The sequence below is a fragment of the Hyperolius riggenbachi genome, chromosome 9 (genome assembly GCF_040937935.1).
Source record: "Hyperolius riggenbachi isolate aHypRig1 chromosome 9, aHypRig1.pri, whole genome shotgun sequence".
Lineage (NCBI taxonomy): Eukaryota > Metazoa > Chordata > Amphibia > Anura > Hyperoliidae > Hyperolius > Hyperolius riggenbachi.
In genome coordinates this window covers 126196101-126211908 of record NC_090654.1, presented here as the reverse complement: position 1 = coordinate 126211908, position 15808 = coordinate 126196101, and the positions used below count along the sequence as shown (strand labels likewise).

At 43.6% G+C, this 15808-nt stretch overlaps 1 protein-coding gene across 2 annotated transcripts in view; it reads left to right on the top strand.

Annotated features, from left to right (window-relative positions):
* PEAR1 (platelet endothelial aggregation receptor 1) overlaps positions 1-15808 on the top strand; it is a 209984-nt gene that overhangs the window by 189262 nt on the left and 4914 nt on the right. For both annotated transcript variants that reach the window (XM_068253475.1, XM_068253476.1), the window contains 2 exons: positions 5429-5485; positions 14100-14312. In XM_068253475.1, coding sequence (XP_068109576.1) covers positions 5429-5485; positions 14100-14312 — 270 coding nt within the window. The remainder of the gene's footprint in view (positions 1-5428; positions 5486-14099; positions 14313-15808) is intronic.

Here is a 15808-nt window from a genome sequence, read left to right as displayed (position 1 = left end):
GCATTTGATGTTCTCAATCATTCCGATTTGAAAGAGAGACCACTGGAATTTCTAGCGTTTGTGATCCATAACTGGTTGCGCATAGATCCATTGCCTTTTCCTCTTAATGAACTCCTGGCAGCAGGCCAATCAGCTGCTCCTTCAATTGCTTGCAAGAATGAGCAGCAAGCAGAAAGTGTTACTGATAATTTTCCTGCAGCTTTGAATAAATCACCAAAAACCGCAAGGTCAAAGGCAAAACGCAAACGTTCTAAGAAACGTGTCCAATCTGCAGAATCGTTATCCTTAGCGACTGAGACCTATAATGAGATTCTGCCATTAACAGATAATGAAATGCAATTGTCTTTCAGGGGAGTTAAATGGACTTATGAAACTACTAATGAACTTTCCTCCCTGGCTAGGGAAAATAAAGATTTTTGTTTAAAAGAATTATCTGAGTATGATTATGAGGAGATATTACAGAGTATTGAACAAATCAACTTATTTGTAAAGCAAGGAAAGTTTGCATACACTACAGTTCAACACTTGCTACAGGTATTGGAAATTCTTAAGAATAAGGAATCTGCCAATCACCTGCTAATTAACCCTATACATGTGCCTGCCACAATCATATCTGCAAACCATGATCTGCCTGTTAAGTATGCATGGGATCCTCCATTCGAGAGGGGAGAGATGGAAGCCCTGGTCTGTGAATGGAAGAATGATTCAAGTTCATTTTGTCAATTTTACAGTGCAAAAAGTGAAATGGTATTGAACGCATGCATTAAGTCAGCCTATAACCTAATAGAGGCTGGTGTGTGTAGGTATGACTGTGTGGCTCCCTTGATTGATGTGTGGGAACTGATTTTGGATGATTTTTATGTGACTCCGAATTCGCAAATTTGGCGTTCTGACCCGCCTGCTTCAGCACCTTTGGCTGATTCAGCAGGTGATTCGGAGCTCTTTTTGTGTGAAATTGAAGTTCCTGCAATTCCACCCTGTACCATGGATAACTCAGTGTTACTTCCCAGTAAAACAGAAGCCACTGATACATTCTTAACCTTGCCCTGCGCAAATTTCTCAGCAGAGAATCCAGAGGTCCTGCTGACCTCCGAGTCCAGCCTAGCCAGTACTCATGACTCTTTGTTTAGTGAAACAGACACCAGAAAAATCTTGCCTGTCTCTGCAAACACTTCTGCAGAAATTACCTGTGTTAATAAAGTTCAACTCCTGTCTGATCCAGCAGATGCCAGTAGGTGCACTGCATCAGTTTCCGAATCCCAGCAATCCTGTCTAGTAAACTCAGAACCCCAGCATCTGAATTTTCCAATTTTACAAATGAATGGTGATTCAGATGCGCAAACATTGTGTCTTGATCTTCCTGTTTCTACACCTCGCTCTAGTTTCGTGAATAGCTCAGAGCATCTGCTATGTGAACCTGAAATCGCAGAATTATTACCTTGTTCAGAAAATTTTCCAATAAATTTGCCCTGTACCATGAATTGTGCAGTAGATCTCTCCAATGAAACTCAGGTCACAGAATCATTATGCTGTCCAGCAGGTGCTTCCATGGTTTTGCCCTGCAATATGGACTGTTCAGTGATCCTGTCCAGTGAAGCTGTGGTCGCAGAGTCTTATGCTTCACCCAGTACTTTGGATACTTTAAACCCTCTAGCAGAGGAGGCTGAAGCACTGCTTACCTCAGTTGGTGTTGCAGTAATATTCACTTGTCTAGCAGCTGTTTTGGAATTAAAGTCTGCTCTAATAAAACTTGATGAATTTCTGCCCAGCAAAGCAGAAGCCATTGAAATATTGTCCTCGTCAGCAAGTGTGTCAGATACCTTGCCCTGTACACAGTCTGATTTAACCAATGTTGAGTCCCTCTCCAGTGTTGTAACAGCCGAGGAACTCCAGCCCTGTCCTCTGAATGTTTCAGAAGTCTTGCCCTGTAACATGGATAATTCTGATTCTCTGGTCAAAATAATAGAAATCTCAGAATTTCAGTCCGGTCTGATGAGTGTTCCTGAAACCCAGCCCTGTATCCTGAAAGATTCTGGTTCTCTGGCCGCTGTGGCAGAGGTTCCAGAGTTCCCTTCCTGTCCAGGGAATTCCTCAGTTTTGCCTAGTCCAGTGGGGGCTGCTGCAATACTGACTTGTTCTGCAGCGCCTCATGAGCTCCAATCCAGTGTATTAAATGAGTCTCTGTCCAGTCCAGAGGTAGTTGTGGAGTCCCTGTCTGGTTCAGTGCATACATCAGAAGATTTGTCCTGTCTTGTTAGTGCCCCTGAATCTGATTTTTTACTGACTTTGCTGGAATCAGCGACATCTAAGTCTGATCCAGCATTCTCGTGTAAAAGTCCAGTAGTTGCGAAGTTTAGTCATGATGATTTTTTTTTGGCCAGTCCTGGTTTTGGTCCTGTCTTGGCTGACCCTAAGGCTCACAGTTCCTTGACATGCCCAGAGGTTTCTCTTGTGCCGGTGTGCCCAGATGTTGTTTGTGTGCCAGAATGCCCAAGTGTGTCTAAGGTGTTAGCGTGCTCTGATGCTTCCTTAGTGGGAACACGTTCTGATGTTGCCAGTCTGCCTGCATGCCCAGAGATGGTTCTGGTCCCTGAAAGCCCTGATATTGATGTTTGTCCTTGTGGCCCTGACTCGGGAATTGCCCTAGGTTCCATAGGGGTTCTTGATAGTTCTCCATGTGAGCCTAAGGGGCATTCTGACCTATGGGGATCTCTTTGGAGCTTCAAGGTGTTCTGGGAGGTCTCTGAGAAAACTTGTCCTGGTGCCTTGGACTGGTTCAACAGTGGGTTTTGTGTTGGTAAAGACAGTACCGGTGGGCATTGCAAAGGCTTTGGCGTTTCTGAACTGTTCCTGGAAGGCGGTGGGTATCGCTCAGGGAGTTTCGGAGGGCTTTCTTCTGGAAATCATGGTTCTGATGGGTGTCGCACTGGGGTTTGTAGTACTGATGGGCATGGTTCTGTAGGTTCTGGTTCTGATGGGTCCAGTCTTGTGGGGACTGATTCTGGAATTCGGTCTTGCCGGGCTGTCCCGGTCATCATGAATTATCAGTCAGACTGTTTTGTTGGAAATTTCAGTTTTGAAAAGCGTCTGGAATCCACTTTTAAAGGCGGGGGTACTGTAATGATCGCTGCTGCAGCAGCTATTACTGGAAGTATTAGTGCTGCAGCTCAGGCAGTTCTGATCTATTTCCATGCAAGTTGCATAGCTTTGTCTGTCTTTCCCTGCTGTCAGCTTGTGACTGATTATCATTCACCTGTGTGGGAATCTGCATGTCTGCTCCCATTGGATGACCTCAGTATAAAGATCTGCTTCCTGCAGGGTTTCCTTGGGTTTTCATAGCTTCAGCTTAAGCCTGCCTTGCTGTCGCTTTAGCCTCCGATCGTGTTTATTGTTATAAAGATAGTTTGCTGGTCTTTGCATCATATATTGGTTCATTGCCAATATATATGCATACCAGCACGTTTATTATTTTCCTTGTATTTGTGTTACGTTAATACATCAGTGTCGCTGATGTATACGTACACGAACTGTTTATATCCTGTGTGCAGTTAGTCAGCTTTCCAGCACGTTTTGGTAGGTTGCGCGTACCGTGACCACCCGTGCTGAGGTAGTTACCCTGCTCCTGGTTCTGTTTGTGGATTGCGTTCATCTCTGCGAAGAGATAACGAATCCTTCTGAATCCTGTTCTGTTACTGTTTGTGGATTGCGTTCATCTCTGCGAAGAGATAACGAATCCTTCTGAATCCTGTTCTGTCACTGTTTGTGGATTGCGTTCATCTCTGCGAAGAGATAACGAATCCTTCTGAATCCTGTCCTGTTACCGTTTGTGGATTGCGTTCATCTCTGCGAAGAGATAGCGAATCCTTCTGAGCCCTGTTCCCTGTTTTGCTCCAGTGTTAGTCAGCGTTCCTGCTTATGTCATATATCGGTTCATTGCCGATATATACATATGTTAGTCAGAAGTTACAAATAGTTTCATTGATAGCTGTAATTGTAATACGCTAGGAAAACATACTTATTGTATATTTATCTGTGTTACGTTCATCTATCTTAATCCTGCTATTTTCTGACTGTCCTGTCCTGTCTTTGTGAGGCACGCCATCGCCGCATCGCATTGGCTGCCTCATTCCAGTCTGTCTGGTTTTGGACGCTTGCTGTCGCTAAGTAGCCGCTAGCTAGCAAGCAAGCGTTCATTCTGTCTACCTGTCCTGATCTCCTCAGTTCTGGTTTGTGCGCTCAGCGCTACTTTGCGCTGAGACGTTATAACGAAAGCATTGTTTGTGGCTGTCAGATCTGCACCGGCTCTGTGCGCCACAATCTCCTATTGGAGTCAGTCCTCCCCTCCACTATACTAGGGATAGCCTGTTTCCTGGTGCTAGTGTGTGTACCTCCTCCACGCCAGCTCATGCGTTGCATGCTGACTGTGGAGAATACACCACCAAGCTTAACACTAATCCTACCATAGTCATAGTCTAATGTTCTACCATATTATTATTATGTATTTATATAGTACTGACATCTTCTGCAGCATTTTTGGGCCGGAGCTACCATAGGAAAAAATGGGCAATTGCCCCAGAGCCTGTAGGGGCCCCCAAGGTGTCCCTCTCCCATCTTAACTGTTGCTCCTGAGGGACTGTGCAGAGTCTTTGGCAGAGTAGCGTCTCATCTGTGCTGGTGGGCAGGTGAGACACTACACTGACATAGATACTGCAGAGGTCCTAGGGAGCACAGTTAAGTTAGGAGGTGATTGGGGGAGGGTCAGTAGCCAGCTCAAGGGCCCAGGAGGGAAATTTGACTGCAACAAAGAGCCCCTAATTACGCTTTTTGGTCGTGGGGGGTGTCTGTTGGGGGGCCCCCAGGCTAATTTTGCCCTAGGGCCCAATTGTTACTTGAACCGGCCCTGATTTTACAGAGTACATAGTCATGTCACTGACTGTCCTCAGAGGAGCTCACAATCTAATCCTTCCATAGTCATAGTCTAATGTCCTATCATATTATTATGTATTAATATAGCACTGACATCATGTTTCTTTTATGGGGAACATTTCTTCTTAGTTCAGGAAGGCTGTTTCACATGAGCCTTATGCAGTAATCACCTGCTTTAGCTATGTTTCTTTCCTTCCGAAATTCACAAGAAGTTGCCTAAAAAGCCCGCTACTGAATCCGCCCCTGTCCATCCATAACTTGGGGTGTCCAGATTTTTTGACCATTTTGTCCAGGAAAAATGAGAAATTGGGTTAGCAACTCTGATCATGATGCTTGGTTAGTATCCACTGGCGTTATGGGGAAATAACCCCTTCTGCTGGAATCCAGATTTGGGTGAACAGAAAGGCTCATTCCTATTTGCATGGAATCATACAAATATACTTACTGTTAGAAATGCTGAAGTTTACCTAAAAGATAATGTAATGTATTCTTTTAATTGCAGGGAGATATTGTATTGACAGAAGTTACAGTGTTGGTGTCTATTATAACAAAGGAAATGGTAAGTATTCCGTGAGCAATCACTACCCATAACATATTTTTACAAGGATGCCACTGAATAGCCCCTATAGGTGTAAAACAATCCCTCAGTCCTTGTGTGGCTTAATTATAAGGACATTAACAAAAAATGATTTGTGCTCTTTTTATCACTAAAAATTAATAATAAAAGCGCTTGCTCCACACATATAAATTATTATTATTATTATTTAGTATTTATATAGCGCCGACATATTACGCAGCGCTGTACAGTGTATATATATATATAGATATATCTATATATAGTCCAGAGGGATCAGCAGCTATCACGATCCGATCGTCTGTGTGTGCACGCAACTGGGGTGGCCCAATTCCCACAGGAGCATACAAGAAAGAAGCAAAGAGTTGCAGCACACTTGCTCTATTGAGCTTCACACAAGTTATACACAGGCAAACAGTTTCGGCTGTCCCCAGCCTTTATCAATGCCAAAAGACAAATGCATCACAGTCCATTTATATACCCGCCCATACAGGTTAATTAGGAGTGACATCACAAAGTGGACCGCCCATTATGGGGATTAACCCTCACAGTCCAAACAGTGTTATAATCACACTTATCTGGTGCTAATAGTCCATAGGTCCACATGTACAATCTGTAGTTCCAATCTTCATCCGGTCATGGTGTATACCAAGTAATATCAACATATAGTATACCTAAAAAGGGAGAGGTTACAAAAATAAATGCAGATCAAAATCTTTGTTAAGACCATTAGGGAACAAAGTTCCCAATCTATCTATCCACATAACTTCACGTTTCTTTAAAAGGAGAATACGATCTCCCCCACGCCTTTGCTTGGGTATATGGTCTATGACCATGAACTTAAGGTCACTATCCCTATGTCCCATTTGTCTCCAATGTTTAGAGACTGGCAATTCAGATGTCACAGACCTGACAGAGCTCCTATGCTGTGCAATGCGATCCCTGACTTTTTGTGTGGTCTCCCCCACATAATGGAGACCGCATGGACAAGTTAAGAGGTACACAACATAGGAGCTCTGGCAGGTCAGGAAGTGTCGAATACAATAATCTCCACAAAATGTGGAACCCTTAATCATGTTGATGCATTCACTGCAGGTCAGACAGGGGAAAGACCCCAAGCGCTTTGGTCCCAAAAAAGTTTCACCTTGTTTCACTATAGGTGGGAAATCGGCCTTCACAACCTTGTTTCCTATTGTTTCATTACGTCTGTAGGCCGGAATGGGAGGCAAATGGAATTCCTGTATCTCAGGGTACGCACTGCCCAAAATGTGCCAATGCCTTTTGATGCATGCCAGCACTTTATTGGAAAGGCCATGGTACTGGCACACAAAGGGTAGGCGTGATCCTTTGGTTTTGCCTATGCCCGAATCCAATGTTTGTTCAGGAGAGACAATTTTCTCCAACTCCTCTTGTAACAATTCTTGGGGATACCCACGTGTTGAGAGCTTACCAACCATCTGCTGTCTCCTATCTGCTATCTTAGATTGATCAGAAACGATCCTATCAACTCGGAGTAATTGACTCCTGGCAACCGAGCGGAAGACAGCAGGTGGGTGGAAGCTCTCAAAACGGAGTCATTGGTTTCGGTCGGTGGGTTTCTGATAAAAATCAGAAATAAGTGCATCACCTGCCCTCTTGATAGTGGTATCGAGGAAATTTATCTCCACTTTGTCATAGACGATCTCGAACCAAATGTTCTGATGGAATGGCAGATAGGAGACAGCAGATGGTTGGTAAGCTCTCAACACGTGGGTATCCCCAAGAATTGTTACAAGAGGAGTTGGAGAAAATTGTCTCTCCTGAACAAACATTGGATTCGGGCATAGGCAAAACCAAAGGATCACGCCTACCCTTTGTGTGCCAGTACCATGGCCTTTCCAATAAAGTGCTGGCATGCATCAAAAGGCATTGGCACATTTTGGGCAGTGCGTACCCTGAGGTACAGGAATTCCATTTGCCTCCCATTCCGGCCTACAGACGTAATGAAACAATAGGAAACAAGGTTGTGAAGGCCGATTTCCCACCTATAGTGAAACAAGGTGAAACTTTTTTGGGACCAAAGCGCTTGGGGTCTTTCCCCTGTCTGACCTGCAGTGAATGCATCAACATGATTAAGGCCCGGTTCACATTAGCGGTGGCTATCCGGAATCGCCGTGCCGGAGCCGCACCGCATGCGGAACGGACGAAACGGACGCACGGCATAGCAATGTAAGTCTATGCCACCGTTCACATGCGTCCGTTTCGTCCGGACCGGAGCCGGACCGGATCCGGACTCCGGCGTCCGTTCCAACATGCGCTATTTTTTGGTCCGGCTCCTCCGGCAGCCGTATCCGGGGCGGAGCCGGACTGCACCATCCGGCCAATACAAATCAATGAGAACCGGATAGCGCACAACACACTGGCTAAAAATCCGGATGTTCTACCCCACTTCCTATGAGGATTGTTGCGGCGATATTGGATCGGGGACACATGGGCAAGCATTTTGGAGTGGAGCAGCACGAGCTGGAGATGTTGGCAGCATGTTGGAGGTGGAGGTGAGTGCTAAACAGCGGAGGGCCTGATTCCACAGGTCCCCCTTCTGCTGACCTCCCAGACCCCAAACTTTTTTTTGGTTTTTTACGTAACTTTTGCCAAACGGATCCGGATCGCATCCTGATGAACACCTGATGCAACCTGACCGGATCCGGATCAGAACCGTACGGTTCCGATCCGGATCCGGTCCGGATCCGGTCAGGTCATCCGGTCCGTTTGGCAGACAACCGCAAGTGTGAACGGGGCCTTAGGGTTCCACATTTTGTGGAGATTATTGTATTCGACACTTCCTGACCTGCCAGAGCTCCTATGTTGTGTACCTCTTAACTTGTCCATGCGGTCTCCATTATGTGGGGGAGACCACACAAAAAGTCAGGGATCGCATTGCACAGCATAGGAGCTCTGTCAGGTCTGTGACATCTGAATTGCCAGTCTCTAAACATTGGAGACAAATGGGACATAGGGATAGTGACCTTAAGTTCATGGTCATAGACCATATACCCAAGCAAAGGCGTGGGGGAGATCGTATTCTCCTTTTAAAGAAACGTGAAGTTATGTGGATAGATAGATTGGGAACTTTGTTCCCTAATGGTCTTAACAAAGATTTTGATCTGCATTTATTTTTGTAACCTCTCCCTTTTTAGGTATACTATATGTTGATATTACTTGGTATACACCATGACCGGATGAAGATTGGAACTACAGATTGTACATGTGGACCTATGGACTATTAGCACCAGATAAGTGTGATTATAACACTGTTTGGACTGTGAGGGTTAATCCCCATAATGGGCGGTCCACTTTGTGATGTCACTCCTAATTAACCTGTATGGGCGGGTATATAAATGGACTGTGATGCATTTGTCTTTTGGCATTGATAAAGGCTGGGGACAGCCGAAACTGTTTGCCTGTGTATAACTTGTGTGAAGCTCAATAGAGCAAGTGTGCTGCAACTCTTTGCTTCTTTCTTGTATATATATATATATATATATATATATATATATATATATATATATATATATATATTGTCTCGTCACTAACTGTCCCTCAAAGGAGCTCACAATCTAATCCCTACCATTTTCAAAGAAAATGATTGCAGCGCTGATTGACATATAAATGGCAAGGCTGCACGGAAAAATGGGATAGTGTGCAGATACCCATCAAAAGTGAAAAAACAATAGAAATAAAATCCTGTGCCTCAGCAAATTAGCATAAATTAGCATAATCAACTAATTTATGCTAATTTGCTGAGGCGCAGGATTTTATTTCTATTGATAATCCCTACCATTGCCATATGTCTGTATTATGTAGTGTAAGTATTGTAGTCTAGGGCCAAGTTTAGGGGGAGCCAATTAACTTATCCGTATGTTTTTTTGGAATGTGGGAGGAAACCGGAGTGCCCGGAGGAAACCCACGCAAACACAGAGAGAACATACAAACTTTTTGCAGATAGTGCCCTGGCTGGGATTTGAACCAGGGACCCAGCGCTGCAAGGCGAGAGAGCTAACCACTACGCAATCAGCTCTCGATGAATTCGACTAGCTGAGGTGACAATCAACAGCCCAATAGGTGACAATCAACAGTCCAATAGTTTTACTATATTACAGTTTTTTGATGGGGAACAGCCCTCCCTCTTTTGCCTTGACTGATGGGTGAGTTTTGGTACAGCCTGTTCCCCATCAGGTCTGCGCTATAGCCCCTTCCACTCACCAGGCAGTTCATCACTCAGCATATGGTTGGGGATTTTGGTATATATATATATATATATATATATATATATATATATATATATATATATATATATATATATATATTGCTGATTTGGTATATATAGGTGATTTTATACTTTTATTGTAGGTCACAACAGCAATCTGTTGCTGCTGTAGCCGGACAGTGTATTGGTTAAGGGCTCTGCCTCTGACACAGGAGACCTGGGTTCATCTCTTGGTTCTTCCCATTCAGTAAGCCAGTACCTATTCAGTAGGAGACCTTAAGCAAGACTCCCTAACACGGCTACTGCCTATAGAGCGCGCCCTAGTGGCTGCTGCTCTGGCGCTTTGAGTCTGCCAAGAGAAAAGCGTGATATAAATGTTATTTGTCTGGTCATGTTTTACACTGTGGTGTGCAAATAAAATTGAACCACTTTATGTATCTGAGGCAGTATACCAAGACCCCACTGGAGGACCATTCCTGTTACAGCGGCATAGATATATGCCTTTCGTTGCAGTATGCGCTCCTGCACGCGTTGTCGTCATCGCCCGTTAGTAGACCGATCAGTGAATGGGAACACAGTTTCCATTCACCGATCTAAGTGCCTGTGATCAATAATCACAGCATGAATGAGATGCCGTGGTCATTGCCAAAAGTTAAAGATAATCTGTATTGTTAAAATCACACAAAAGTAAACATACCAGTGCGTTAGGGGACATCTCCTATTACCCTCTGTCACAATTTCGCCGCTCCCCGCCGCATTAAAAGTGGTTAGAAACAGTTTTACAAAGTTTGTTTATAAACAAACAAAATGGCCACCAAAGCAGGTTGATGTACAGTATGTCCACACATAGAAAATACATCCATACACACGCAGGCTGTATACAGCCTTCCTTTTGAATCTCAAGAGATCATTTGTGTGTTTCTTTCCCCCTGCATCTCTCATGCACTGAAGTTTCAGGCTGCTCTTTTCTTCCTGCAAACAGCTTTGCCCTTGTCTGCAATTCCTCACTATGTGAAAGCCCAGCCAGCTCAGAGGACGATTTATCAAGCTTGTAAAATATAAGAGAGAAGAGAGAAGCTGCTCTAATCTAAATAACACACAGGCAGTGTGCATAGAGGGGCCTGGAAGGGGGAGTTCATAGCAGAACCACAACACTGAAGAACTTGGCAGCCTTCCAGACACAGGCTGACAAGTCTGACAAGAGAGAGATAAGTTGATTTATTACAGAGACTGTGATAGTACAAAGTGCTGCAGTAAGCCAGAACACATTAGAATAGCTTTTGGAACTTGTAGGATGATAAAAAACAGGATGCAATTTTTGTTACGGAGTCTCTTTAAAGTAAAACATACACAGATAAGGTCCTCTGTGTACTGTTCTGTATACAAGAGGAATAAAAGTAGGGGGGTGGACATCTAGTGGCCAAATAGTAAAATTACATCTACATACATTAATTTAATAAAAAATTCACCTGCACAGTCAAAGAATGTTTACATTCCTCTCTGCTACAATTAAAGCGGATCCGAGATGAAAAACTAACTATAGCAAGTAAATTATCTATATATCTTATCTTAAGTTTAGATAGTTTTCTCAGGCCATCTAGCAGCAAACAGCTTCAAAAGTAAACTATAATTTCTTCCTGTGATACAATGAGAGCGGCCATGTTCACATTACACACAAGCAAATCTGCTTTGCATCTCCAGCCCTCAGCCTGTCCCATCTCCTCCCTCCTCCCCTCTCCGCCCCCTTGCCCATGAAATCTCGTGCATGCTCAGTGTGTGCTGGGGTGTAATTTGAGTGAATGCTGAACTGTAATTCAGGGAATGCTGAACTGAGCTGTGGAAACCAGATATTACTAAACCTTTGTTGCTAATAATTACTGATGGGGCATGCTGTCATTTGTAGTGCCACAGTCGTTTTATAGCCAGCCACAGGCAGCCATCTCCACTGCAGCCAGCTGACAAATCCTCATTCATCATACATTAATAAGGAAGATCACACAACAGGAGTACATCTTGTGCTCACTGCTCAGTTACACATCGTAACTTACAGTGTTGCACTGCGTGTGGACATTAGCTGGTCTGATGGAATGCAGGCACAGATAAACAAAACTTCAATCATTGTGCAGAGAGGAAGTGACCACAAGAAAGTGAAACTGCACATCACGTTCCAGCTCATTACTCCCTTTTGTTTCTGGAGCCCAGCAGGTGAAGAGATGTAATAAGGGACGTAATGCAGAGGAGGTGTGGATGTGAGTGCAGGGGGAGGTTTCGAGTTACTTGCAGACAGTGCCGACTGTCAGTGGACTTCAGAGAAGGAGGGGATCTTGTATTGAGCTGTTACACACAGCTCACAGACTCCAATTACTCACAGATTTCAATTAAAAATATAAATAAACAAGAAACCAGACTGACTCGCTGACAAGTGCTGAACTCACACAAGCATCGCATGAGTTCAGCTGCTCCTGGCTAGGAACGCCCCCTTCTCCTGCTTCAGCGAAAGACTCCTCCTGCCCAGACTGAGCTCCCATAAGCATGTGGGTCATGGGACTGAGAACGCCGAGGCGTTGGAAGGGCTGGGGGAGTGGCATTATTAATTTATGAGGCAATTAAGTAAGAAAACAAAAAAATAAAACTTTTTGAGGAGAAGATTGCCCTAAAAATTATCTATAAGAGTCACATTAATGAAAGGTGCAAATCTTCACCTCAGATCCACTTTAAGTAAACACAAGATAATGTTATCACCAGTTTGGATGTGGATTTCCCTGCAGGGAGCATTCTATTGAAAAAGTAAGTCCTGTGTTTTAACCCTTCAATTGCTGTTCTGCTTAAAAAAAAAAATAGTGGTAGTATATTATATGCTGTAAATAATCTTTTAGAGCAAAGAAGAAATGCTGGGTTTTATACCACAGCTATAATTACTTAAAGGGAACCTAAACTGAGAAGTATATGGATTTTTCCTTTAAAAAAAATACCAGTTGCCTGACTCCCCCGCTGATCCTGTGTCTCTAATACTTTTAGCCACAGCCCCTGAACAGGCATACAGATCAGGTGCTCTGACTGAAGTCAGACTGGATTAGCTGCATGCTTGTTTCAGGTGTGTGATTCAGCCATTACTGCAGCAAAAGAGATCATCAGGAGTGCCAAGCAACTGGCATTGTTTAAAATTAAACATCTATATCCCTCTCAGTTAAAGAGGAACTTCAGCCTAAAAAAATACTGTCATTAAGTTACATTAGTTATGTTAATTAAAATAGATAGGTAATATAATCTCTTACACACCCTGTTTTAAAAGAACAGGCAAATGTTTGATTTCATGACGGCAGCCATCTTTTTGGTTGAAAGGAGGTGACAGGGAGTATGAGACACAGCTCCAACTGTCCTGTGTGCTAATCACCCCTCCCAGTTGCTAGGCAACGTGAATAAAAACATAGGAAATCCCATCATGCTTTGCACAGCATTAGGGAAACAGCCCGGCAGTTTTCTTTGATGGGTGGAGCTTAGCTAAAAATGCAGCTAAAAATGATGCTTTGGTAAGAAAAACAAAGTTCTGATGCTGTGAAACTGTGAAAGAAACACCAAGCCTTTTCAGTTCTGCTGAGTAGATTTTTAGTCCGGAGGTTCACTTTAAGGTTCCCTTTAAGTGTGGTGCTGACCCCTTGTCAGATTGCTAGGCAGTGGGTGGGCATAGTGTAAGCTTAACCACTTCACCCCAAAGGCGTTTTTACCCTAACGGACAAGAGCGATTTTTACCTTTCAGTGCTCACCCCTTTCATTTGCCAATAGCTTAATCACTACTAATCACAATGAAATGATCTATATCCTGTGTTTTTCACCACCAATTGGGTTTTTTGGGTTGATATTTGTTTTCAGTGTTTACTTTATTTTCTATGCATTTTACAGGAAAAAAACAAGGAAAAGATGAAAATATACACTATTTCCCCAATTTCATCCCCTATAGTTTTAATATAAACACTGCTAGTGTGCATAAAACCCACACATTTTATCTGCCTATTTGTTCTGGTTATCACAAGGTTTTAATTATGTCCCTAGTAAAAAGTATGGTGACAATATAGTATTTGTAAATAAAGGTGTACTTTTTCTTTGGTGGTTTTCTATTGCACGTGCACGAGAATGCATGTGCACGCGCGGGGGCGCGCACCCGCACACGCACAGCGGCAGCAGCACTGTCTGACTTATAAAAACGTCCTGGAGCCATTAAGAGGTTCTAGCAGGACGTTTTTATAAGTCAGCTTGTCATTAAGTGGTTCAAGCACCATAGACTAAAGAAGATGAAGACTCCTTTACTAGAAGAAATCATCCTTTGAGATTCATGAAGTTATGTTGCCATTGCAGATTATGTGAAGGATTCAGCTCTCAACGTAAGCAATAGCTCCTTGAACAGTGAGAACCCGTATGCAACCATTAAAGATCTTCCTATGCTGATGTCCAGGACTTCAGAGGGGAATTATATGGAGATGAAGTCTCCAGTTCACAGAGAAATGTCATATGCAGAGATCGGTCTATTTGATGAAGATGCCATGTATCAGGTGGACTCACAAGATCAAGGTAAGGTTTCAAAAACTTGCTTTGAAACAGGTGTAAAGTTATAATGCAACCAGAAAACCACACAGATGCCTGTCTTATGCCGGGAATACACGGGTCGACCGGCGGCTCGATTAGCCGCCAGAACGATCCCAGCCACGTCCCCGCTCGTCCGTGCGCGCGGATTGATTACCGCTCGCCCCCGCCTCCTTATCAGCGCTCGATTCCCTGCCATTGTCCGCAGGCGGGAATCGAGCGGGCGGGGGTCGAGCGGCTTGATCGGGCCAGCTGAATATTATCAGCTGGCCGGATCAGCTGGTCGATACACGGTACAGAAACGTACCGTGTATCCCCAGCATTACAGACAAAAACATATGAAGCTGTATAATGCTGCTTCCAGATGATAGTTTCCAAGTTTGCAAGGTTTAACTTAAATTTACTTAAGGTTAACATACACTATTAGGCCAGATAAAGGATCCATAAGTTCATGGTTGTAGGCGGAGTCCGAATATTGATCACACAGCTGCTGCCACTAGCTCCATGCTGCTTAATGCAACCATTGATTGTGCACAACTCCCACCTCGTTGCTTAGACAAAAAGGAATGGCTTTCCCAATCAACGTCAGTAATCAAACATTGATAAAAAGGCCCTTCATTGTTTCATGGATTCTGTATTTTTATTAAATGTAAGCCTTTATTCAGTTTATTTCTCCTAAGGTTTCTCCCATGAGATAATTGTTCATCTTATTTAAAATATTTTTACAGCACTCTGCAATTTAAACAATACTAACAAGTAGTTGAAAAGTGCTAGACAACAACGAAAAAGCTAGCAAACCAAATGCTAGCAAAAATGTTTTAAGCAGGGCCAGTCTGAAAACCCCCATTGAAAGTAATCAAACAGGTGTGTGGTTAAACCTGGTGCTGTGATGATATGCAGATACGGATAAGATGAAGCTAAGTTGGAGGGTGGGGAAGAATCAGGCATTTTAAAGTGTTCCTAAACCTTGGTATCTGAACAAACCTTACTTCCCGATTCTCAATGAGCAAATGATTCATAACTGATAACTAGGTATACCCAACCAGCCAGTTCTAACACAAAAGTTTTTTCTGTGACTCCAAAGAAATTTGTTAAACGTGAGGAATGTTCATGCAGATCAACCACAATGATACACTTTGATATGGTATGCTATTGTCAACAGAGCCAGTTCTAGACTTTTTGCTGCCTGAGGCAAACTAGTGAGGATGTGCCTACCCCATCCCCCCCCCCCCCCCCATTTGGAATGATCGCACAGCACCCGAAAATTTTCACCCTCAGTATAGGTAGGTAGCCAGGTATAGGTGCCCCCTGTATAGGGTAGCCAGGTATAGTTGCCCCCAGTGTAGGTAGCCAGTATAGTTGTCCCCAGTATAGGTGGTATAGTTGCCCCAGTATAGATAGCTAGTATAGTTGCCCCCAGTATATTTAGTATAGCTGCCCCAGTATAGTTAAGGTTGAGTAAAACAGGGGAGAAAAAAAACATA